Source organism: Aegilops tauschii, chromosome 5 (assembly GCF_002575655.3).
Source record: "Aegilops tauschii subsp. strangulata cultivar AL8/78 chromosome 5, Aet v6.0, whole genome shotgun sequence".
In the NCBI taxonomy this organism is placed as follows: Eukaryota; Viridiplantae; Streptophyta; class Magnoliopsida; order Poales; family Poaceae; genus Aegilops; species Aegilops tauschii.
In genome coordinates this window covers 226,263,801-226,290,829 of record NC_053039.3, presented here as the reverse complement: position 1 = coordinate 226,290,829, position 27,029 = coordinate 226,263,801, and the positions used below count along the sequence as shown (strand labels likewise).

General features: G+C 44.3%; 1 protein-coding gene across 1 annotated transcript; it reads right to left on the bottom strand.

Annotated features, from left to right (window-relative positions):
• Positions 1–3,592: 3,592 nt before the first annotated feature.
• On the bottom strand, positions 3,593–4,882 carry LOC141022698 (uncharacterized). The gene is made up of 4 exons (XM_073498962.1): positions 4,451–4,882; positions 4,282–4,399; positions 3,926–4,143; positions 3,593–3,826 (listed from the first exon to the last, which is right to left on the bottom strand). The coding sequence occupies exons 1-4, from the start codon at positions 4,880–4,882 to the stop codon at positions 3,593–3,595; spliced, it is 1,002 nt and encodes a 333-aa protein (XP_073355063.1).
• Between the last annotated feature and the right edge of the window lie 22,147 nt (positions 4,883–27,029).

The following is a 27,029-nucleotide window of genomic DNA, read 5'->3' as shown; positions in this document are numbered from 1 at the left end:
CCGCTAGGGCTTCGGTATCCGGACAGTCGATGATATAGTTCTTTTTAGTTAAGAACCTAGTACAGAATTTGCTGGCTGACTCTCCGGGCTGTTGAACTATGTGACTTAAGTCGTCGGCATCCGGAGGTCGGACATATGTACCTTGGAAGTTGTCGAGGAAGGCATCTTCCAAGTCCTCCTAGCTTCCAATGGAGTTTTCGGGCAGACTGTTCAACCAGTGCCGAGCTGGTCCCTTGAGTTTTAGTGGGAGGTATTTGATGGCATGAAGATCATCATCGTGGGCCATATGAATATGGAGAAGAAAATCATCGATCCATACCGCGGGGTCTGTTGTCCCATCATATGACTCGATGTTCACAGGTTTAAACCCTTCTGGGAATTCGTGTTCCATTACTTCAGCGGTGAAGCAAAGAGGGTGTGCGGCGCCTCTGTATCGCGCCAAGTCGCGACGTAGCTTGGATGGAGTTCGTCTGTGATTTTCGGCTAGGGCGTGGTTATGTTTGTCACATCCATCTAGATGGCCGTCGTCGCGCATCAGCGCACGCCCCCCGTGATCCGTAGATCAATATGGTCTGACCTGCTCTACTGTTCAGGTCCCGCCGCAGGTCATATGTATAACCCCAAGCAGTTATGTCTCTGCCTTTATGGCGAGGTAGTATGGGCTGGTGTTCGGCTTGAGTTGCCGCTTTGTTCCAGCCACGTGGTGGTCGGTCAGCCGCATTACGCGCTGATGGTATGGGCTCCAGTGCCTCGTCATCAAATTGAGGTAACAATTTGCGCTTCGGGTAACTTTTGGTCGGGCGCTCGAGGCCATATTCCTCGGCTGCCAGGACGTTAGTCCATCTGTCATTGAGCAGATCTTGAGCAGGTTGAAGCCGCCGCTGCTTCTTTTTCAGGCTCCTTCCAGTGGCAATTAGCCGGTGCTTAAAGCGCTCCTGCTTGAGAGGTTCCTCAGGCACGATAATGTCTTCGTCACCGAGGCTCACCTCATCCTCGGAGAGTGGGAGATAATTACTGTCCTCCGAGTCTTCATTTGCGGCCTGTTCCTCTGGGCTGACCTGCCCATCTTCCCGATCGTCCTGTTCGGCAGTTGGCTCGTCGGGGTCTTCTCTGTCTTCGGCACCGTCCAGAGTGTTATTGTCTCCTGTGCCGGTATTGCTGTCTTTTCTACAGCGTGATTTAGAGCGGCGCCGCTGACGCCGGTGCTTTGGCTGTATCTCAGGAGGTTTATCCTCAACTGGGTCTTCTTTATCGCTGTCTTTATTCTCTTTGGGTGTATCCACCATGTACACGTCATACGAAGAGGTGGCCGTCCAGCGTCCAGTAAACGGCGGGTTCTGGGCCTGCTCATCTCCGGTATCGTCGTCCATACCGTCGATGTCTTCGGAACCGTAATCGAGCATGTCGTTTAAGTCCTCGACAGTGGCTATGAAGTGGGTGATGGTGGGAGGCAAAATTCCCTGCTCTCAGCCCCTAGTCCGGGCTGGGCATAGTTCGGACGTTGCTCCTCTGTAATGACAAGGGATCGCATTAGGTCTAGAGCCTCGCTTAAAGGCGAGGTTTGTCCAGAGAGAAGAGAGTCCGCGGAGTACGGCGGGAGGGAGACTCCCTAGCCGAACTCACACGGTGCTGACTCAAAGGGTTCGGAGCCAGTGTCCGGAGAAGGGTCTGGCTTCATGATGATTGCCGGCGATGCTACTTCATCCGGCTCTCCCGTACTGGGTTCAGTGGCCGCAGACAGTCCGGCAGGCTCAAGAAGTCCGTCTTCGGGAATGGCGACACGTTCCGGATCTAAGGCCAGGGGGAAAGTTGGGGTCGCGGATCCTTAGAAGATCAAGTCTCCCCGGACATCAGCGACATAGTCCGGGTTTCCAAAACTAATCTGGTGACCTGGGGCGTAGCTGTCGATCTGCTCTAGATGGCCAAGCGAGTTGGCCCACAGTGCGAAGCCGCCGAACACTAAGATCTGGCCGGGGAGGAAAACTTCCCCCAGGGCATCATTGTTGTAGATGATTGACGGAGCCATCGATCCTCTTGGCGACGACGCAACGGAACTCTCAATGAAAGCACCAATGTCGGTGTCAAAACTGGCGGATCTCGGGTAGGGGGTCCCGAACTGTGCGTCTAAGGTCGATGGTAACAGGAGACAGGGGACACCATGTTTACCCAGGTTCGGGCCCTCTCTATGGAGGTAATACCCTACTTCCTGCTTGATTGATCTTGATGAATATGAGTATTACAAGAGTTGATCTACCACGAGATCGTAATGGCTAAAACCCTAGAAGTCTAGCCTATATGATTGTGATTGCCTCTATGGACTAAACCCTCCGGTTTATATAGATGCCGGAGGGGACTAGGGTTGTACAAAGTTGGTTACAGAGAAAGGAATCTTCATATCCGAATGCCAAGCTTGCCATCCATGCCAAGGAGAGTCTCATCCGGACACGGGTGAGAGTCTTCGGTCTTGTATCTTCATAGCCCATCAGTCCGGCCCATGTCCAACAGGTCGGATGCCCGAGGACCCCTTAATCCTGGACTCCCTCAGGGACACAAGAGATTTCTTGTATTTGGTTGCAGGGACGTTTGAGAGAGACCATCTTTATCCTACACCTCCCACGGATTGATAAACCTTAGGTCATCCACTTGAGGGAAAATTGCTACTGCCCTACAAAACTCTGCGCTTGGAGGCCCAACACGTGTCCACAAGAATAAAGTTGCGTAGTAGACATCAAGCTCTTTTCTGGTGCCGTTGCCGGGGAGGTGAGTGCTTGAAGGTATATCTTTAGATCTTGTAATTGAATCTTTTAGTTTCTTGTTTTATCACTAGTTTGGTTTATTATAGAAAACTACAAAAAAATGGAATTTAGGATGCATCATATTATTGATCGTCTTAATGTCTTTCTTGAAAATGATGGTTCAGAAAATTGTGCTCAATTGTTGGAAGAAGTCAATAAAATGCTTGGCACAAAATATTTGAATGATGAGCATGATTGCAATGTTGTTAGTATGAATTCTTTGAATATCCAAAATGCTAATGGTGACTGCACAAGTCATGACAAAAATGTTTCTTATAAGCATGTCACCTTTTGTGGAGTGAATTGGGAGTGCCTTTGCACACCAAAAAGGGAAGATAGATTTTGTAAGTAGCATAAATATTTAGAAACGAAAAACTTGCAAGAGAGGCTAGATGATTGTGCTGAAAGGTTTATTTTTTTCGTCATCCTTGTGAACTTTGCAATGAACATCGTCATTTAAAACTCCAATGCAAATTGTTTCAGGCGAACTCCACCGAGTGACCCCAAACGGACGTCAGTTTTGTCCGGATTCTATCCGTTTGGGTAGGGCAATGGGGTCGTGTCCGGGCTTGTCCTGGGATGCGGTGGCCGTGCGCCCAGCGCGCGGCCGCATCCATTTGCCCCATCCTGTCCGTCAGGGCCAAAAATGCCCATATTTTCATCAAAACTAGTTTACAACCCAAATATTTGTTTGAAAATTAAAATAGTTTTCCAACCCAATTGAAATTGTCTTTAATAAAATAGTTTTACAACCAAATCGAAATTGTCTTGACTGAACATAAAATGAACCAATACATCTATTGGTTGCCAATGTGATCCCACACGTGCTCAACCAAGTCATTTTGAAGATTCAAATGGGTGTGCCAATCACGCATCTCACGGTGGAATTGGACAAACTGTTCAAATGTGGCCGGGTCTTGGTGCAGGGGCTCAATATTTTCACCTTGATAATCAAATCCTTGGTCGAAGATACTCTCATCACGCTCGTCCTCGACGATCATGTTGTGCATGATCACACAAGCAGTCATCACCTACCAAAGCTTCCTTTCATCCCATGACAGTGCAGGGTTTCGAACGATACCCCACCGGGATTGAAGCACACCAAAAGAGCGTTCCACATCCTTTCTAACACTCTCTTGCATTTGGGAAAATCTCTTTCTCTTCTCACCTTGGGGTTTCGAGATTGTCTTCACAAAAGTTGACCACTGAGGATATATACCATCAGCTAGATAGTATCCCTTGTTGTACTGGTGGCCGTTGATCTCAAAGTTGACAGGTGGGGAGTGGCCTTCTGCAAGCCTCGCGAAGACTGGAGAACGCTGCAGCACGTTGATATCATTGTGAGAACCTGCCATGCTGAAGAAAGAATGCAATATCCAAAGATCCTGCGATGCCACCGCTTCTAATATGACAGTGCACCCGTTGACATGCCCCTTGTACTGGCCCTACCAAGAAAATGGACAGTTCTTCCACTCCCAGTGCATACAATCTATGCTGCCAAGGATGCCTGGAAAGCCTCTAGCTGCGTTGGTCGCCAACAATCTCTCTGTATCAGCGGCAGTTGGCTGCCTCAAGTACTCTGGGCCAAACACCTTGATCACAGCCTGGCAAAAATTGTACATTGACATTAGACATGTTGTCTCACTCATACGCACATACTCATCCACCAGATCGCCTGGAATACCATATGCAAGCATGCGGATGGCCGCGGTGCATTTCTGGTAAGAGGAGAATCCAAGCTTGCCAAGGGCATCTGTCTTGCACTCGAAGTATGGGTCATGAGAAACCACTCCCTCTCGGATACGATTGAACACATGCCTTCCCATACGAAAACGGCGACGAAATTTATCCGGCTTGAAAAGCGGGGTGTTCGCAAAGTAATCGGCATAGAGCAGGGCGTGGCCTCTCTCCCTGTTGCGATTCAGGTTGGGAGCACGGCCAGGGACTGACCCCCTGTACCGAGGAAGCTGCCGTTGAATGTGGTCATGAACGACCAGTGCAGCCACCACAAGATCTTCATCATCCGACGACGAATCGTCCGATGAACAAAGGAAGTGATGGAATAAAAACTCGTCTCCACTGTCCATACCTTTGTGGGCAAAATGTCGAACACCTTGCGGTCGTGGTGGCGAAGAGGCCGCGATGATCACCTCGACGCAGCAGGGGTGGTTGCCGGCCGGCTACTGGCCGCTCTGGAGCTCTCGTCGGAAGCTGCCGAGGCCACCGTGGTACGTCGCCGGCGGTCGTGTCCCCTCTGCCACCGGCAAAGATGGCGATGGCCAAACCTCCTCCGATCGATGGCCAAAACTACGGCGAAAGCGCGGGCGTGGTGACGGCCATGTCGAGACGTGGTTTGGTAGGCACGGCCGGGGGCTGCGCGGTGAGGAGGCGGCCGGAGAATAGCGGTGGCGCCAGCGGCGGGGCGGGAGAGAGAGGGTGGAAGCGTTGGGAGCGGAGGGACTGCTAGTGTCCCCGACAGGCGGGCCACGGGGGGAAAAGGGCGTGCGTCCAGGCTGTCCGCGCGCGTCCGTTTCACCCCAAACCGAGCGCAAGTTTGGGCCGGGGATGGGTCGAAAACGGACGGAATCCGGACATTTGTCCGTTTGAGGCCGCGCATTGGGCCACGCTATTCGTCCGTTTTACCCCAAACAGACGCGCGCAGACAGGATGGGGTCGCGCGGTGGAGTTGGCCTCATGATCAAATTGTGTCCAAAAATTGTGATAACTTGATTACCCTTGAGCATCATAAAGAGCTTAGTCTTCTTTTGGGGTATGAAGAAATGAATCGTATAACTAAGGTTATTCCAAAATTTAATCTCGAGAGATTTCTTGATTTTGATCTAGAGGAAATTTATATGTTTTGTGTGGTGAATTGCGTTGAGAATGCTTATATTGCCAACTATCTAAAGTCAAGAGAAAAAGTAGAATATGAAGAGAGTACTAATGAAATGGAAAATATTTCCCAAAACCCTCCTAGTGCTTATTATGATGAATCAGGTAACGAGGAGGAGCTTCCTATCCAACCAATCTCATCAATAAGAAGCTTGAAAAGATTAATTAAACCCACACATGATGTGGTGAAGAAGAAGAAAAGAAGAAAGAAGATAGGTAAAAAGGTATCTCTCCCAAATAATGTTGCTCATATTATTGTTGTGCCTCATGAAAATGAATCAAAAATAATTGTGGAAGATGATGCACTTGATGATGATATTGCTTCTATGTCTTATGGCACAATGACCGAGAGCACTATTGATGATGATTTTGTTACGCCTATTGCTTGTTGTGATGATTATGATTGGGAAGATAATGTTACTTCTTATAATATTGGAAATCTTTTTGGCACCAACTTGGGAAATTATGATGATAGCAATTGTTATACCGTTGGTGCCATTCATACTATTAATGATGAGAGCGATTATGCTTATGATATGCCAAGCCACAAGCTTGGGGATGCTATGTTTAATTAAAATGATCTTTTTAACCCCCCTACTTTGAATGATCAAACTTATTATGATGAAAGCATGCCTCCTATTTATGATGATTACATTGATAAAGGTGGGTTTGGAAGAGTGTCAACTCTAGCTAGTAGTGATCCCACTATTTTGGAGGGTGTTGAATCTTATTACAATATTGATAAAAGTGGATTTGGAGAGGTCATGACTTTATTTAGTGATACATCCACTATTTCTGACGAGGTTTCAATTGAATATGACAATAAAGTTGCTTTCTATGATGATTATTATGATGACATGTATGCCATAGAGAGTAATAAATTTTCTATGCTTATGGATCATGAAGAGAATGCTTTATGTAATGGTTATATTGATGAATCTATTCATGATGCTACTGAAAATTATTACGAGAGAGGAACTTATGATGCATGATGTTCTCTTTGTGTTTCAATTCTTATCTTTTATGTGAGCATCATTGAAATCATCATGCCTAGCTTAAAAGGCATTAAAGAAAAGCGCTTGTTGGGAGACAACCCAACACTTTTACCTACTGTTTTTGTGTGTTCACATGACTAAGCTACTGTAGTAATCATGTTTTATAGCTTTTGTTTCAATAAAGTGCCAAGTAAATCCTTTGGGATCATGTTGGGTGATAGATGATTTGACTCTGCTGAAAAACAGAAACTTTTGCGCTCACGAAAATAAGTCCCATTTTTAACAGAAGAGTGCTATTGAGTTGATTATTTTTTCAGAAGTTCAATATACAAATTTCTCATGTGATCCAATTTTTTTCATAATTTTTGAGTAGTAGAATTATGGTTTGAGTACAGATTACTACAGACTGTTCTGTTTTTGACAGATTCTGTTTTCAATGCATAGTTTACTTGCTTTCTAGTTTCTATGGCTTATATTGCTCAATATAAATTGCGGGAATGATATGCTACAGTAGTCATTGTGTGGAAAAAATTATGAATCTTGTCTTTGACAGTACCAAAAGTGAAATGGTTTGCTCTTTATCATACTAACCTATCTCACAATGTTCCGTTAAGTTTTGTGTGATTGAAGTTTTCAAGTTTTGGGTGAGATGTCGATATGAGGAGAATAAGGAGTGACAAGACCCTAAGCTTGGGGATTCCCAAGGCACCCCAAGGTAATATTCAAGGAAGATCCAAGCAACTAAGCTTGGGGATGCCCCGGAAGGCATCCCCTCTTTCGTCTGCAACACTATCGGTAACCTCACTTGGAGCTATGTTTTCATTCATCACATCATATGTGTTTTGCTTGGAGCGTCAATTTATTTTGTTATGATTTTATTTCTTTTATTTATAATAATGTTTTTCATTTTCATTTCAATAAAAATGTCAAGGATAGCATGTACTATGCTTATTTTACAAGTCTACATGTTGTTGTTTGAAAACAGAAAGTTTATCAATGTTGCCAAAATTCCCGAGGAAAGTTAGAATGTGATAAAATGTTGAAACTTTTTGCATAATAAGTTCTAATAAATTATCTACAGTGTGGTAAATTTTCATAATGTTTGGAGTTGAATAAGTATTGATACTCTTGCATTCTTTACAGACTGTACTGTTTTGGCAGATTGCTGTTATGATTGCATTGTTTGCATATGCTTGCTTGTTTAATGAATATATTTGAGGATAGGAGTATTAAATATGCAGAGGCATTTAGTATGCAATGTTGAATAATAATTTTAGTGATTGCTACAGTAGATAATGATAAGGTTTTTGCATTGGTTTATACTAACTTACCTCACAAGTTCTTGTTGAGTTTTGTGTGGATGAAGCTTTTGATATTTAGGAAAACCGTGATATGAGAAGAATTAAGGAGACACAAAAGCTCAAGCTTGGGGATGCTTAAGGCATCCCAAGGTAATATTCAAGAAGTCTCAAGCATCTAAGCTTGGGGATTCCCCGGTAGGCATCCCACCTTTCTTCTTCAACAATTATCGGTTAGTATTGGTTGAGCCTAAGTTTTTGCTTCTTCACATGAGTTGTGCTATCCTTGGAATGTCATTTTATTTTGTTGCTGTTTGAATAAAATACTTAGATCCGAAAGTTTTTAAATAAAAGAGAGTCTTCACTTAGCCACCTATTTACTTAACTACTCGCTTGATCTTCACTTATATCTTTTTGGAGTAGCTTGTCATTTACTCTTGTGCTTCACTTATATCCTATGAGTAAATTGTTGAATAAATTGAATATCATAAATTTGAAATCATATCATGCCTAGTGGTAGCTTCACATTGGGTTTAGAAAGTGAAATCTTTTGAGGCTTTACAATCGCAATTTTGGTCATACAAGCAATTCACGAATAATCAGCATAAGGAAGAGAACTTTCACGTGCAAATATACTATCCTAGAAATCTTTTGTGATTGTGAGCCCCCATCAAAATATTATATGTCAAAATTGTTGACGCTGGACAAGGAAGACAACGTAATGGTTTATGTTTGTTCATATTCACATAGAAGTCATATTGTCATAGATCCTTCAACATGTGGTGCTTGCCTCCATCTTTGCTAGCCAAAAATTCCGCACTAAGTAGAGATACTACTTATGCATCCAAAAACCTTAAACCCAAATCTTATTTTTCAAGTGTCCACCATACCTACCTATGGATTGAGCATGATCCTTCAAGTAAGTTGTCATCAGTGCAATAAGGCAATAAAAATTGCTTCTAAAAGTGTGAGATCATTTAGTGTAAGAGAAAATTGAGCGTTGTACAAACTTGTGATGGCAAAGCAATAAAAGCGACGGACTGCATAATAAAGGTAGCTATCATAAGGGGCAATATAACATGACATTCTCTTGCACTAAGGGGTTGAGCATACAAAAACAATAAGCGCATGGCAACCTCTGCTTCCCTCTGCGAAGGGCCTATCTTTTACTATACAGTATTTATTTTTATGCAGAGAGTCAAAGTTATTCTCTCTATTCCCTTTTATTTTTATATTTTGGCAAGCATCATGTGGTGAGGAAAGATCTAGGCACATATGTCCAGTTGAATATGGGTAGCATGAGTTATTATTGTTGACATCACCCTTGAGGTGAATACGTTGGGAGGCAAAACAATAAGCCCCTATCTTTCTATGTGTCCGGTTGAAAGGTTTTGCTCATGAGTATGCGGTGAGTGTTAGCAATCATAGAAGACTATGTGATGGTTGAGTATGTGGAGCTCTTACTTAAACTATGTTGAATAAGTTGAATTGCAATTGCTTGGTGACTAAGAACATGGGTTGTTGAGTTTCAAGAGAGTTCATTGTTTGAACCTTAACATGTGAATTGGTTGCTACTATAACATGACAAGTTTTATAAGAAAGATTGTTGTTCTTATGCTAGGAAAAGTGATTGAAATTATCGTTGATCAAACTTATGCACTTTGCTAGCATTCACACTTCATAAATTATTTCTATTATCATTTACCTACTCGACGACGAGTAGGAATTAAGCTTGGGGTTGCTGATACGTCACCAACGTATCTATAACTTATGAAGTATTCATGCTGTTATTCTATCGTTCTTAGATGTTTTATAATCATTTTATAGTCATTTTATATCATTTTTTGGGACTAACCTATTGACATAGTGCCAAGTGCCAGTTGCTGTTTTTTGCATGTTTTTTACATCGCTGAAAATCAATATCAAACGGAGTCCAAACACCGCGAAACTTTTTGTGGATTTTTTATGGGACAGAAGACTCCCGATGGGCTAGAGCAGCACCTGGGGGGTGCCCCGAGGGGGGCACAACCCACCAGGGTGCGCCAGGCCCCCCTGGCGCGCCCAGGTGGGTTGTGCCCACCTCGGTGGCCTCCCGCACCCCCTCTTTGCACTATAAATTCCCAAATATCCCGAAACCCTTCGGGGTTAACCTCGATCAGAAGTTCCACCGTCGTAGGGCTCCGTAGCTACTGAAAACCAATCTAGACCCCGTTCCGGCACGCTGCCGGAGGGGGGAATCATCTCCGATGGCCATCTTCATCATTCCGGCGGCCACCATGATGAGGAGGGAGTAGTCCACCCTCGGGGCTGAGGGTTTGTACCAGTAGCTATGTGTTTAATCTCTCTCTCTCTCGTGATATATATCATGGGCTTTGTTAATATAGTCGGATCATATGATGTTTCTCCCCTCTATACTCTTGTTGTGATGAATTGAATCTTCACCCTTTGAAGTTTTGTCATGTCGGATATAATATTCAGATTTGAGATCACATGATGTATGTCTTGCGGTATGAATACTTGAGGTGACATTGGGGTATCTTATTGATTCACTTGATATATGTTATGTGATACGTCTCCAACGTATCTATAATTTTTGATTGTTCCATGCTATTATATATTCTGTTTTGGATGTTTAATGGGCTTTATTATACACTTTTATATTATTTTGGGGACTAACCTATTAACCGGAGGCCCAGCCTAAATTGTTGTTTTTTGCCTATTTCAGTGTTTCGAAGGAAAGGAATATCAAACGGAGTCCAAACGGAATGAAACCTTCGGGAATGTGATTTTTGGAAAAATCGTGATCCAGAGGACTTGGAGTGGACGTCAAGAAATCACCAAGAGGCCACGAGGCAGGGGGCGCGCCTACCCCCCCCCCCCCAGGGCGCGCCCTCCACCCTCGTGGCTCCACCAACCTACTTCTTCCTCCTATATATACCTACGTACCCCCAAACCATCAGAAGCGACCACAAAAACCTAATTCCACCGCCGCAACCTTCTGTACCCGTGAGATCCCATCTTGGGGCCTTTTCCGGCGTCCTGCCAGAGGGGGCATTGATCACGGAGGGCTTCTACGTCAACACCATAGCCTCTCCGGTGATGTGTGGGTAGTTTACCTCAGACCTTCGGGTCCATAGTTATTAGCTAGATGGCTTCTTCTCTCTCTTTGGATCTCAATACAAAGTTCTCCTCGATTCTCTTGGAGATCTATTTGATGTAACTCTTCTTTTTGCGGTGTGTTTGTCGAGATCTGATGAATTGTGGGTTTATGGTCAAGATTATCTATGAACAATATTTGAATCTTCTCTGAATTCTTTTATGTATGATTGGTTATCTTTGCAAGTCTCTTCGAATTATCAGTTTGGTTTGGCCTACTAGATTGATCTTTCTTGCAATGGGAGAAGTGCTTAGCTTTGGGTTCAATCTTGCGGTGTCCTTTCCCGGTGACAGCAGGGGCAGCAAGGCACATATTGTGTTGTTGCCATCGAGGATAAAAAGATGGGGTTTATATCATATTGCATGAGTTTAACCCTCTACATCATGTCATCTTGCTTAAAGCGGTACTCTGTTCTCATGAACTTAATACTCTAGATGCATGCTGGATAGCGGTCGATGTGTGGAGTAATAGTAGTAGATGCAGAATCGTTTCGGTCTACTTGTCACGGACGTGATGCCTATATACAGGATCATACCTAGATATTCTCATAATTATGCACTTTTCTATCAATTGCTCGACAGTAATTCGTTTACCCACCGTAATACTTATGTTATCTTGAGAGAAGCCACTAGTGAAACCTATGGCCCCCGGGTCTATTTTCCATCATATTAATCTTCCGTCAACAAGCTATTTCTATTACCGTTTATTTTGCTTTCTTTACTTTTAGTCTTTACCATAAAAATACCAAAAATATTATGTTATCATCTCTATCAGATCTCACTCTCGTAAGTGACCGTGAAGGGATTGACAACCCCTTTATCGCGTTGGTTGCGAGGTTCTTATTTGTGTGTGTACGTGTGTGGGACTCGAGCGTAGTCTCCTACTGGATTGATACCTTGGTTCTCAAAAACCGAGGGAAATACTTACGCTACTTTACTGCATCACCCTTTCCTCTTCAAGGGAAAACCAACGCAGTGCTCAAGAGGTAGCAAGAAGGATTTCTGGCGCCGTTGCCGGGGAGTCTACGCACAAGTCAAGATATACCAAGTACCCATCACAAACTCTTATCCCCCGCATTACATTATTTGACATTTGCCTCTCGTTTTCCTCTCCCCCACTTCACCCTTCCGTTTTATTCGCCCTCTCTTTCCGTTCGTTTTTTCGCTCGCTTCTTGTTTGCTCGTGTGTTGGATTGCTTGCTTGTCACGATGGCTCAACATAACACTAAATTGTGTGACTTTGCCAATACCAACAACAATGATTTTCTTAGCACTCCGATTGCTCCTCTTACCGATGCTGAATCTTGTGAAATTAATGCTGCTTTGCTGAATCTTGTCATGAAAGATCAATTAGCCGACCTTCCTAGTGAAGATGCCGCTACCCATCTAAATAGCTTTGTTGATTTGTGTGATATGCAAAAGAAGAAATATGTGGACAATGATATTGTTAAGTTGAAACTATTTCCGTTTTCGCTTAGAGATCGTGCTAAAACTTGGTTTTCGTCTTTTCCTAAAAATAGTATTGATGCTTGGAATAAGTGCAAAGATGCTTTTATCTCTAAGTATTTTCCTCCCGCTAAGATCATCTCTCTTAGAAATGATATTATGAATTTTAAGAAACTTGATCATAAACATGTTGCACAAGCTTGGGAGAGAATTAAATTAATGATACGTAATTGCCCTACTCATGGTTTGAATTTATGGATGATTATACAAAAATTTTATGCCGGATTGAATTTTGCTTCTAGAAATCTTTTAGATTCGGCCGCGGGAGGCACTTTTATGGAAATCAATTTAGGAGAAGCTACTAAACTCCTAGATAATATTATGGTCAATTATTCTCAATGGCACACCGAAAGATCTACTAGTAAAAAGGTGCATGAGATAGAAGAAATTAATGTTTTGAGTGGAAAGATGGATGAACTTATGAAATTATTTGCTAATAAGAGTGTTGCTTCTGATCCTAATGATATGCCTTTGTCTACTTTGATTGAGAACAATAATGAATCTATGGATGTGAATTTTGTTGGTAGGAATAATTTTGGTAACAACGCTTATAGAGGAAACTTTAATCCTAGGCCGTATCCTAGTAATTCCTCTAATAATTATGGTAATTCCTACAACAAATCTTATGGAAATTTTAATAAGATGCCCTCTGAATTTGAGACTAGTGTTAAAGAATTTATGATTTCTCAAAAGAATTTCAATGCTTTGCTTAAAGTTGACGAATTGGCTAGGAGCGTGGATAGAATTTCTCTTGATGTTGATTCTTTGAAACTTAGATCTATTCCACCTAAGCATGATATCAATGAGTCTCTCAAAGCTATGAGAATTTCCATTGATGAGTGCAAAGAAAGAACCGCTAGGATGCGTGCTAAGAAAGATTGCTTTGTAAAAGCGTGTTCTTCTAATTTTTATGAGAATAAAGATGAAGATCTAAAAGTTATTGATGTGTCCCCTATTAAATATCTGTTTTGAATATGAATCTTGATAATGATGGGACTGGAGATGAGTCAACTTTAGTTAGAAGGCGTCCCAAAAATTCGGAGTTTTTAGATCTTGATGCAAAAATTGGTAAAAGTGGGATTGAAGAGGTCAAAATTTTAGATATCAATGAACCCACTATCTTGGATTTCAAGTAATTTCATTATGATAATTGCTCTTTGATAGATTATATTTCCTTGTTGCAATCCGTGCTAAATTCTCCTCATGCTTATAGTCAAAATAAAGCTTTTACTAAACATATCGTTGATGCTTTAATGCAATCTTATGAAGAAAAACTTGAGTTGGAAGTTTCTATCCCTAGAAAACTTTATGATGAGTGGGAACCTACTATTAAAAGTAAAATTAAAGATCTATGCTTTGTGTGATTTGGGTGCTAGTGTTTTCACGATTCCAAAAACTTTGTGTGATTTGTTAGGGTTCTGCGAATTTGATGATTGCTCTTTAAATACACCTTGCGGATTCCACTATTAAGAAACCTATGGGAAGAATTAATGATGTTCTTATTGTTGCAAATAGGAACTATGTGCCCGTAGATTTTATTGTTCTTGATATAGATTGCAATCCTTCATGTCCTATTATTCTTGGTAGACCTTTCCTTAGAACGATTGGTGCAATTATTGATATGAAGGAAGGGAATATTAGATTCCAATTTCCGTTAAGGAAAGGCATGGAACACTTCCCTAGAAATAAGATTAAATTACCTTATGAATCTATTATGAGAGCCACTTATGGATTGCCTACCAAAGATGGCAATACCTAGATCTATCCTTGCTTTTATGCCTAGCTAAGGGCGTTAAACGATAGCGCTTGTTGGGAGGCAACCCAATTTTATTTTACTTTTTTGCTTTTTGCTTCTGTTTAGGAATAAATAATCCATCTAGCCTCTGGTTATATTTGTTTTTGTGTTTTAATTAGTGTTGTGCCAAGTTAAACCTACAGGATCTTCTTGGATGATAGTTATTTGATCTTGCTGAAAATTCCAGAAACTTTCTGTTCACGAAAACAATTGTTAAAAATCACCAGAACGTGATAAAATACTTATTCCAATTGAAGTAGATCAATAAACAAATTATATAGGTCTTCCTATTTTGGTGGATTTTTCTGAGTTCCAGAAGTTTGTGTTAGTTACAGATTATTACAGACTGTTCTGTTTTTGACAGATTCTGTTTTTGTGTGTTGTTTGCTTATTTTGATGAATCTATGGCTAGTAAAATAGTTTAAAAACCGTAGAGAAGTTGGAATACATTAGGTTTAACACCAATATAAATAAATAATGAGTTCATTACAGTAACTTGAAGTGGTGTTTTGTTTTCTTTCGCTAACGGAGCTCTTGAGATTTTCTGTTAAGTTTTGTGTTGTGAAGTTTTCAAGTTTTGGGTAAGGATTTGATGGATTATGGAACAAGGAGTGGCAAGATCCTAAGCTTGGGGATGCCCAAGGCACCCCCAAGGTAAATCTAAGGACACCAAAAAGACAAAGCTTGGGGATGCCCCGGAAGGCATCCCCTCTTTCGTCTTCGTCCATCGGTAATTTTACTTGGAGCTGTATTTTTATTCATCACATGATAAGTGTTTTGCTTGGAGCGTCTTGTATGATTTGAGTCTTTGCTTTTAGTTTACCACAATCATCCTTGCTGTACACACCTTTTGATATAGACACACATGATTCGTAATTTATTTGAATACTCTATGTGCTTCACTTATATCTTTTGAGCTATATAGTTTTTGCTCTAGTGCTTCACTTATATCTTTTAGAGCACGGCGGTGGTTTTGTTTTATAGAAACTATTGTTCTCTCATGCTTCACTTATATTATTTTGAGAGTCCTACAAAACAGCATGGTAATTTGCTTAAATTGAGAAGGTAGTCCTAATATGATAGGCATCCAAGATTAGTAAAAACTTTCTTATAAGTGCGTTGAATATTAAGAGAAGTTTGATGCTTGATAATTGTTTTGAGATATGAATATGGTGATATTAGAGTCATGCTAGTTGAGTAGTTGTGAATTTGAGAAATACTTGTGTTAATGTTTGTGATTCCCGTAGCATATGCACGTATGATGAAGTCGGAGCATGATTTATTTATTGATTGTCTTCCTTATGAGTGGCGGTCGGGGACGAGCGATGGTCTTTTCCTACCAATCTATCCCCCTAGGAGCATGCGCGTAATACTTTGTTTTGATAACTAATAGATTTTTGCAATAAGTATGTGAGTTCTTTATGACTAATGTTGAGTCCATGGATTATACGCACTCTCATCCTTCCACAATTGCTAGCCTCTCTATACCGCGCACTTTTGGCCGGTATCATACACCCACCATATACCTTCCTCAAAACAGCCACCATACCTACCTATTATGGCATTTCCATAGCCATTCCGAGATGTATTGCCATGCAACTTACCACCGTTCCGTTTTCTATGACACGCTTCATCATTGTCATATTGCTTTGCATGATCATGTAGTTGACATCGTATTTGTGGCAAAGCCACTGTTCATAATTTTTATACATGTCACTCTTGATTCATTGCATATCCCGGTACTCCGCGGAGGCATTTACATAGAGTCATATTTTTGTTCTAAGTATTGAGTTGTAAATAAATAAAAGTGTGATGATCATCATTATTAGAGAATTGTCCCAAGTGAGGAAAGGGTGATGGAGACTATGATTCCCCCACAATTCGGGATGAGACTCCGGATGAAAAAAAGAGGCCATAAAAAAAAGGCCAAAATAAAAAAATGAGAGAAAAAGAGAGAAGGGACAATGTTACTATCCTTTTACCACACTTGTGCTTCAAAAGTAGCACCATGATCTTCATGATAGAGAGTCTCCTATGTTGTCACTTTCATATACTAGTGGGAATTTTACATTATAGAACTCGGCTTGTATATTCCAATGATGGGCTTCCTCAAAATGCCCTAGGTCTTCATGAGCAAGCGAGTTGGATGCACACCCACTTAGTTTCTTTTGTTGAGCTTTTATACACTTATAGCTCTAGTGCATCCGTTGCATGGAAATCCCTACTCGCTCACATTGATATCTATTGATGGGCATCTCCATAGCCCATTGATACGCCTAGTTGATGTGAGACTATCTTCTCCTTTTTGTCTTCTCCACAACCACCATTCTATTCCACATATAGTGCTATGTCCATGGCTCACGCTCATGTATTGCGTGAAGATTGAAAAAGTTTGAGAACATCAAAAGTATGAAACAATTGCTTGGCTTGTCATCGGGGTTGTGCATGATTAAATACTTTATGTGATGAAGATAGAGCATAGCCAGACTATATGATTTTGTAGGGATAACTTTCTTTGGCCATGTTATTTTGAGAAGACATGAGTGCTTTGTTAGTATGCTTGAAGTATTATTATTTTTATGTCAATATTAAACTTTTATCTTGAATCTTTCGGATCTGAATATTCATACCACAAATAAGATAATTACATTAAGGAATATGCTAGGTAGCATTCCACATCAAAAATTCTGTTTTTATCATTTACCTACTCGAGGACGAGCAGGAATTAAGCTTGGGGATGCTTGATACGTCTCCAACGTATCTATAATTTTTGATTGTTCCATGCTATTATATATTCTGTTTTGGATGTTTAATGGGCTTTATTGTACACTTTTATATTATTTTTGGGACTAACCTATTAACCGGAGGCCCAGCCCAAATTGCTGCTTTTTTGCCTATTTCAGTGTTTCGAAGGAAAGGAATATCAAACGGAGTCCAGACGGAATGAAACCTTCGGGAACGTGATTTTTGGAACGAACGTGATCCAGAGGACTTGGAGTGGACGTCAAGAAATCACCGAGGAGGCCACGAGGCAGGGGGCGCGCCTACCCCCCAGGGCGCGCCCTCCACCCTCGTGGGCCCCTCGTGGCTCCACCGACCTACTTCTTCCTCCTATATATACCTACGTACCCCCAAACATCAGAAGCGACCACAAAAATCTAATTCCACCGTCGCAACCTTCTGTACCTGTGAGATCCCATCTTGCGGCCTTTTCCGGCGTCCTGCCGGAGGGGGCATTGATCACGGAGGGCTTCTACATCTACACCATAGCCTCTCCGATGATGTGTGAGTAGTTTACCTCAGACCTTCGGGTCCATAGTTATTATCTAGATGGCTTCTTCTCTCTGTTTGAATCTCAATACAAAGTTCTCCTCGATTCTCTTGGAGATCTATTTGATGTAACTCTTGTTTTTGTAGTGTGTTTGTCGAGATCCGATGAATTGTGGGTTTATGATCAAGATTATCTATGAACAATATTTGAATCTTCTCTGAATTCTTTTATGTATGATTGGTTATCTTTGCAAGTCTCTTCGAATTATCAGTTTGGTTTGGCCTACTAGATTGATCTTTCTTGCAATGGGAGAAGTGCTTAGCTTTGGGTTCAATCTTGCGGTGTCCTTTCCCGGTGACAGCAGGGGCAGCAAGGCACATATTGTATTGTTGCTATCGAGGATAAAAGGATGGGGTTTATATCATATTGCATGAGTTTATCCCTCTACATCATGTCATCTTGCTTAAAGCGTTACTCTGTTCTTATGAACTTAATACTCTAGATGCATGCTGGATAGCGGTCGATGTGTGGAGTAATAGTAGTAGATGCAGAATCGTTTCGGTCTACTTGTCACGGACGTGATGCCTATATACATGATCATACCTAGATATTCTCATAATTATGCACTTTCCTATCAATTGCTCGACAGTAATTCGTTTACCCACCGTAATACTTATGCTATCTTGAGAGAAGCCACTAGTTAAACCTATGGCCCCGGGTCTATTTTCCATCATATTAATCTTCCGTCAACAAGCTAGTTCTATTACCGTTTATTTTGCTCTCTTTACTTTTAGTCTTTACCATAAAAATACCAAAAATATTATGTTATCATCTCTATCAGATCTCACTCTCGTAAGTGACCGTGAAGGGATTGACAACCCCTTTATCGCGTTGGTTGTGAGGTTCTTATTTGTTTGTGTAGGTGCGTGGGACTCGAGCATAGTCTCCTACTGGATTGATACCTTGGTTCTCAAAAATTGAGGGAAATACTTACGCTACTTTACTGCATCACCCTTTCCTCTTCAAGGGAAAACCAACGCAGTGCTCAAGAGGTAGCATTATGGCACTCAACTTGCGGATTCCCGCGGTGATATTGGGGTAATCTATGCGTAGGGGTTCATGCACGTTTTTATTATCTTTTCTCCGATAGAAACTTTGGGGTCTCCTTGTAGTTCTTTGTGTGGATTGATTTTTATGAATATGAATTTGCTTTGGTGTTATTCTAGTACGAACTCTAGGATAGATCGAACGGAAAGAATAGCTTTGTGTTATTTTAGTACAAACTCTTGAATAGATCGAACGGAAAGAATAGCTTTGAGGTGGCTTCGTACCCTACGAACAATTCCTATCTTTTGTTCTCGGCTAATAGGAACTCGTGAGTGATTCTTTATTATACTTTGAGGGATAATGATATGATCCAACTATGTTAGCACTGTTGAGAGATTGCACTAGTGAAAGTACGGACCCTAGGCCTCATTTTTAAGCATTGCAACACCATTTTTGTGCCCGTTTACTATTTGCTACATTGCTGTTTTTATTTATTCAGATTTCAAAAATATATTTCTACCATCCATATTACACTTTTACCACCATCTCTTCGCCGAACTAGTGCACCTATACAATTTGCCATTGTATTGGGTGTGTTGGGGACACAAGAGATTTCTTGTATTTGGTTGCAGGGTCGTTTGAGAGAGACCATCTTCATCCTACACCTCTCACGGATTGATAAACCTTAGGTCATCCACTTGAGGGAAAATTGCTACTGTCCTACAAAACTCTGCACTTGGAGGCCCAACACGTGTCCACAAGAATAAAGTTACGTAGTAGACATCAAGGTGATGTATTACGGAACGAGTAAAGAGACTTGCCGGTAACGAGATTGAACTAGGTATGAAGATACCGACGATCGAATCTCGGGCAAGTAACATACCGATGGACAAAGGTAATTATGTATGTTGTCATAACGGTTTGACCGATAAAGATCTTCGTAGAACATGTAGGATCCAATATGGAAATCCAGGTTTCGCTATTGGTTATTGACCGGAGAGGTGTCTCGGTCATGTCTACATAGTTCTCGAACCCGTAGGAGTCCGCACGCTTAACGTTCGATGACGATATAGTATGATACTCCCTCTGTCCCAAAATAAGTGTCTCAACTTTAGTACAACTTTGTACTGAAGTTCGTATAAAGTTGAGACACTTATTTTGGGACGAAGGGAGTATGAGTTATGTGATTTGGTGACTGAATGTTGTTCGGAGTCCCGGATGACATCACCGACATGACGAGGAGTCTCGAAATGGTTGAGAGGTAAAGATTGATATATAGGATGATGGTATTCGGACACCGGAAGTGTTTTGGGGGGGGGGGGTACCGGGTACTTATCAATACTCATTGGCCAAGAGGCTCTTTCACCGAAACTTCCAACCAATGGCAGCGGGAGTGGTTTTACATCACAGAACCCCGCGGTACCAAGTGGGCAGCTATACCTGCGTTCTGTTCTGGCCCTCCGTTACAGCTTGCATCATGGATTAATAAGGGGCTGGACTGGGGATCAGTTGATGAAGTGCAGACTCTACAGAGCCGCATCCGAACCCTCCTTGAGAGGGACATCAATCTCGTCGACGTGGTTCAAGTAATGCTGATCCGCCGAACCCTGCCATGTCAGCGTAGGCCTCTCTGCATGTGGGATTTTAATCCAGAAGGACCTCGAACCCTCCAGCACTTCTTCGGCTCTACGCACAAAGGAATGTGGAAGTTGTTTTTCAGGAAACGAAAACAGTGGCCGGACACCACCGAGGACCTCGGCCTCGACTGCAACCATCCGGATACCTCGGTAAGCGCTCAATTTCCGAACATTTTTGTAGCTTAAGTACGCCGTAATACGTTACTGAACAGACTGTCTCCCTCCAGGGTTGGATAAAGAAAGCGGAGCGTATTAGGTGTTCGGCCCCCCTTCCCGAAGACTCAGCAGATCCCGTACTAACGAGGATGCTGGCCCCGGCGCCGTACCAGGTGCTTGCGAAGGGAGACAAGGCGGAGAGCGGAAAGGCCAAAGGTGGCCTCCCTTCCGAGGGTGCATCAGACACCGTGTCTGGGGAGATCAAGACTCCCCCGCCCGAAGGCCAGGGTGAAGGAGAAGCCAATATTCCCTCTCCCCTTGGTAAGAAAAGGGCCGCCTCCGAAGGTTGGGAGGAAACGGCTCCTAAGCGAGGCAAAATGCCCCTGTTGGGTGGCTCGGGCTTGGAGGGCGACGTCATCGCGCAATCCCACCGAGAGGACAAGCCTTCAGGCAAATCGTAAGCGAACAAGGGTGTTTTAAACATATCCCGTCTCTTTCTTGTGACCGAGGTAATATCTAAAATATATGTTTTTTTGCAGCTCGGCAAACAGTCTTCAACAATCCTCTTCCTCGGGGGACCTCCTCCCAGAGTGATGGAAAGCGAGACGCCTCCACCAGTTTCCTCACCCAATAGGGCGGACAACTTTGAGGTGTCGTCGCGGAGGGTCTCTCCTGATCAACAAGTGGTGCGAGGGATGGCGAAGACACAACCCGAAGGTAATACTTCGGTAGCCCAGAGTCTGGGGGCCAACAACAAAGGCCCCGAGCTGTCCGGCCTACAGCCGGAGATAATTTCAGGGACGAATAATTGGATCCCTTCAAAGGGAGGCCGTACTCCAACGGCAGCTTCCGGAAATCCTGAAGCGCCAGACTTATTGACGAACATGCTGCAAAAGGCGTTCGTCTCAGAGGAAGAACGTACCTTGATGGGTACGGTGGTTGAAAGGGTTCTATCCGCGAAAAGCGGATTGAAAGAAGCCTTCATGAGCCTGCTAAGAGGCTTTGAGGTTTGTAATGTAATATTTTTTATTGTGCTTTACTCACAAACTGCACCTGTGTATAGGTAGTAGCCCCTGAGACTCGGATTGGCTTCCCGAGGGAGGCGATCAGAGGATCAAAAAGATATGTCCAGTAAATAATATGATTAATTGAAATGCAGGCTGTCGCTTCCCTGGCGTCCGTCCGGACTACAGAAGTTGCCAATTTGGAGCGGAAGCTTGATGTGGCGGGAGATGACCTTATGCTTATCAGCAAGCGTCTTGACGAGCCACAAGGTATGTTTTTGGTCAATCCTTACAAGCGCGTGCTTTGTAATGTAAGCATCGCACGAAATATTGTATACTGAGATATGCATTGATGCAGATGGAGCCGCCGCGGTCGAGATCCGTCGGGCTGAGCTGGCCCGGGCCAAAGAGCAGGCCCGGATTAATAATGCGGCTGCCGAGAAGGCATCTGCCGAGTTAAAGGCCGAACAGGCTGCTCGGCGCCAATGCGAGGAGAGAATATCCATGATGACGCGTGAGCTAAAGGATGCCGCTAGCCATTGTGAAATCCTCGAGAAGGATAATAAAGCCAAAATGGTTGATCTTGACAAGGCCTTACGAGGGGTGAAAGAAGCGCGGTCCGAATCTAAAGCGGCCCGGGAGGAGATCCGACAAGCTGGGGAGATCGCGACTGGTAAGCCCTTTTCATTGCAAACTAAGTTCGGCGATCCGAATTATGCTCCACTTAATCAAGTGTGGAGTTCTCCAGACACGTTATTGGACCTGCCGAAGACTGCTTCCAATGCGGCGCAGTTTTACCAAGCGCAAGAAGGGTATGCAACGGAGAAGCTTTTCTGGTCGCAGTTCGGTGCGTCAAAACACCCACTATTGCTGAACGAACAGATGACCCAATGGGCCGAGCTCCATAGACTATCCGGTTCTGCCATGAAGGACGCCATGATCGGGCTATGGCCGAACGAGCCGATTCCGGATAGTTATTTTGGTTTGGTGCAGCGTCTTGCTGATGCGGCGCCGCGTATCGACGTCGTTAAACGGTCAGCGTGCATTGAAGGTGCACGGATGGCCTTTGCCCGTGTCAAGGCATACTGGGCGAAGATGAAGGCCACTGATGTTGCAGCGAAGGGTCCACCCAAGGGCAAGGACCATCACGCACCAGATCATTATTTCGAGGATGTCCTGGAGGATGCCCGCTTGATAGAGGGTCAATGTTCGAAAAACGTGATATTCGAGTGAAATGTATGGAAGTTTGTAAAAGACAATATTATAGTAAGGCTATTTTTTGTAGTTTCGCCTAAAACTTTTGTTCCTCCTGTGCGGCCGTATTTTGTATTAATCTGAAAGTTTTCCAGTCGTCGGCTTCAGCCCCCTCGTATAAAGTACGGGGGTGTTCGGAAAAACATTTGATCACTCTTAACCCAACGTCTTGGTCCATTAAGGAGGTGTCAATGCGGTGAACGAGGCAATCGGACTATAGGGCGTTAACACTTTCACTTAGCCATAGGAGTTTTATGGGGGGACTACGATATAGCCCCTGGTATGTACACGGCTTATTCCAATATGGTGCGTTACATATATGACCTGAAGAAAAAGGTCCTTTGTATAATATGGAGGGAATCGCGAAAGATTCCGATAAGTCATCGAGTGGTTGACCAGCTCTCGCCGCATCATGACAGTCAGTTTTCGGCTTTCTCTACTGAGGTGCTTTACCAGATGAACCGGAAGCACAATCGCAGTAGTTCTCCCTTTACTACCCTAGCCGATAGAGCGGAGCGTAAGGTAGCAGGCACAGGAGCCGGGCAACCCAACTATTGACCCAAGACATGATTCGGAGCTAATGCATATAAGGCCAAACTCGCGACGCCGAAGTACGCTATAAAGTTGTTCGGACTTGTCGGCAACTCATTTGTTCCCATACCGATCCCCTGGCAAGTTATGCCGAGGTGTATGTGTGAAATAACCACAGGAGCGAAATTCAGTTTTTTTTTTTGAAAAAAGCGAATGCTGAATGCGGATTATGTTTACTGGGACCTGAGTGATATGCCAATATTTATTTTATAGATAACAAAGCCGCAACCCTGGCTATTTGACATGCCCGGGGTCGAAGGCGGAGGAAAAAGGCGCATTACAGGCTCGAAGTAAAGAGTGCGGTCTACAAAAAGTTATTTTGGACCTCCTGTCGCACGTCTGCGCCGCCTGTCCTCGGTGAGGGGACTCCTTGACGGAAATAGTCCTCAGGTGAGTGTACCAATCCGAACTCCGATGGAGTCCGTGAGATGATTAGCCTTTGTGTCACCTGTGGTAAAGGATAATGAAAGAGAGAGAGACAGTAATTAGAAAAGAAACAAAGGTTATGGGAGTGCTTGCAGGCTCGTCCGTATTGTGCTTCCGCCGATGCCCAGGGTATCTTAAGTGCATAGTTATGTATGCGCGGTATAGATTTCGCTGGTATATAAGGTGGGCGGCGGAAGCCGAACTGCTAGTTCCGCTCCGGAATTGGTCGATCCTGCTGAATGGAGACCGGTGGCTTAATGGCCGACAAGGTATGCGGTTTAATAATACCGCTTTGTACTTCGGCTGAGGTTGCCGTAGTATGATCTTCGGTCTGGAGGGAGTGCTTCTCCTGCTCCCTTGTAGAGTTGTGTGCCACGTATACCATGTTCACTGTTTTTACTTCGGGGGGAAATTGCTTCTGACCCTCGGTATTTGGTTGGTGAGTCTCTTCGTCGTCGCAATCACCGGGCGGCCTCCTCCCCTTGTGTTCGGCGTTGAGCTTGCCGGCCTGCTTGAAGACCCAACAGCTTATGTTGGTATGATTAGCTGGTTTGTCGGGGTGGCCGTGAATCTGGCAGGGCCGATCCAATATCCTGTCTAAATTGGATGGTCCGTCTCTGTTTGGCTTGAATGGCTTTTTCCGTTGACTAGGTGTTGGACCGCTGAATCCGGCGTTGACCGATGTGTCGCGCGTTCTTTCATTATCATTGCGACATTTGTGTTTGCTGCGTCGTGGCTTGCCATTGCCGTCTCGGACTTCGGAAGTGCCCGGATCGCTGGCGTTGTTGCTTTTACGAGCGAGCCAGCTGTCTTCTCCCGCGCAAAAGCGGGTCATCAGAGTAGTAAGGGCTGACATGGATTTTGGTTTTTCTTGACCGAGGTGGCGGGCGAGCCACTCGTCCCGGACGCTGTGTTTGAAGGCCGCTAGGGCTCCCGCGTCCGGACAGTCGACGATTTGATTCTTTTTAACTAAGAACCTAGTCCAGAGCTTCCTGGCTGACTCTCCGGGCTGCTGGACAATGTGACTTAAGTCATCGGCATCTGGTGGCCGGACGTATGTTCCTTGGAAGTTGTCACGGAAGGCGTCTTCCAAGTCCTCCCAGCTGCGTATACAGCTTTCTGGTAGACTGTTTAACCAGTATCGAGCCAGTCCTTTGAGTTTTAGAGGCAGGTATTTGATGGCATGGAGGTCGTCGCCGCGGGCCATGTGGATATGGAGGAGGAAGTCCTCAATCCATACCGCGGGATCGGTTGTTCCGTCGTATGATTCGATGTTCATGGGCTTAAACCCATCTAGGAATTCGTGCTCCATTACTTCGTCTGTGAAGCAAAGAGGGTGTGCGGCGCCTCTATATTGGGCCACACTGCGGAGTAGCTCCGATGGAGTCCGTTTGCGGTTTTCGGCTCGGTCGTGACTAGGCTTGTCACGTCCGAATAGGTAGCCGTCGTCGCGTGTCGAGGCACGCCCTTGCGATCCGTAGATCGATCTTGTATGTCCTACTCTACTGTCCAGGTCCTGCCGAAGGTCATATGTATAACCCCGAGCTATTTTATCCCTGCCTTTACGGCGAGGTGGGGCTGTCCGGTGTTCGGCTTGAGTTGCCGCTTTATCCTGACCACGTGGCGGTCGGTCAGCCGTGTTGTGCGATGATGGTATGGGCTCCGGTGCCTCGTCATCGAACTGAGGTAGCAATTTGTGCTTCGGGTAATTTTTGGCTGGGCCGCTAAGGCCATATTCCTCGGCTGCCAGGACTTTGGTCCATCGATCATTGAGCAGATCTTGGTCAGCTTGAAGCTGCTGCTGCTTCTTTTTCAGGCTCCTTGCAGTGGTTATTAGCCGGCGTTTAAAGCGCTCCTGCTCAAGAGGTTCCTCAGGCACGATGAAATCCCCGTTGCCGAGGCTCTCCTCATCCTCGGAGAGCGGAAGATAATTACTGTCATCCGAGTCTTCGTGTATGGCTTGTTCATCAGGGCTAACGTGCCCGTCTTCCCGTTCATCGTGTTCAGAAATTGCCCCAACAGGGTCTTCATTGTCTTCGGCATCGTCCGGAGTATTGTTTTCTCCGGTGCCGACATTGCTGTCTTTTGCACGACGTGACTTAGAGCGGCGCCGCTGACGCCTGGGCTGTGTCTCAGGAGGTTTATCCTCAACTGGATCCTCGTTGTTAGTTTCTTTAGGTGTATCTGCCATGTATACGTCGTACGAAGAAGTGGCCGTCCAACGTCCGGTAAATGGCAGGTTTTGGCCCTGCTCCTCATCGGCATCGTCGTCCATACCGTCGATGTCTTCGGAGCCGTAATCAAGCGTGTCGGTTAAGTCCTCGACAGTGGCTGTGTAGTGGGTGGCGGGTGGGAAGCGAAATTCCCCGTCATCAGCCTCCAGTTCGAACCGGACATAGTTCGGCTGTGAGTCTCCCGCCAAGGACAGATTCTTTAATGAGTTTAGCACATCGCCGAAAGGCGAGTGTCAGAAGATGTCTGCTGAGGGAGTCTTGGACTAAGGGGTCCTCGGACGTCCGGCCTGTTAGCCATGGGCCGGACTGATGGGCTGTGAAGATACGAAGACCGAAGCCTGCACCCGTGTCCGGATGGGACTCTCCTTGGTGTGGAAGGCAAGCTTGGCGACCGAATATGTAGATTCCTTTCTTTGTAACTGACCTTGTGTAACCCTAGATCCTCCCGGTGTCTATATAAACCGGAGGACTTAGTCCGGAGAGAGGGATACTGATTACCATAGTCATACAGGCTAGACTTCTAGGGTTTAGCCATTGCGATCTCGTGGTAGATCAACTCTTGTAATACTCATATTCATCAAGGTCAATCAAGCAGGAAGTAGGGTATTACCTCCATAGAGAGGGCCCGAACCTGGGTAAACATCTTGTCCCCTGTCTCCTGTTACCATCGACCTTAGACACACAGTTCGGGACCCCCTACCCGAGATCCGCCGGTTTTGACACCAACATTGGTGCTTTCAGTTCGGGACCCCCTACCCGAGACGCACAGTGGAAGCACCAATGTCGGTGTCAAAACCGGCGGATCTCGTGTAGGGGGTCCCAACTGTGCGTCTAAGGTCGATGGTAATAGGATACAGGGGACACAATGTTTACCCAGGTTCGGGCCCTCTCTATGGAGGTAATACCCTACTTCCTACTTGATTGATCTTGATGAATATGAGTATTACAAGAGTTGATCTACCACGAGATCAT

Excerpts from the sequence above, each read along its gene's own strand:
- LOC141022698 (XM_073498962.1), bottom strand. The coding sequence starts at position 4,882 with ATGGACAGTGGAGACGAGTTTTTATTCCATCACTTCCTTTGTTCATCG. Across the intron at positions 4,144-4,281 it reads CATCCTTGGCAGCATAGATT|GTTCTCACAATGATATCAAC; the intron begins GTATGCACTGGG and ends TCAGCATGGCAG. Across the intron at positions 3,827-3,925 it reads TTTCCCAAATGCAAGAGAGT|GTGATGACTGCTTGTGTGAT; the intron begins GTTAGAAAGGAT and ends AAGCTTTGGTAG.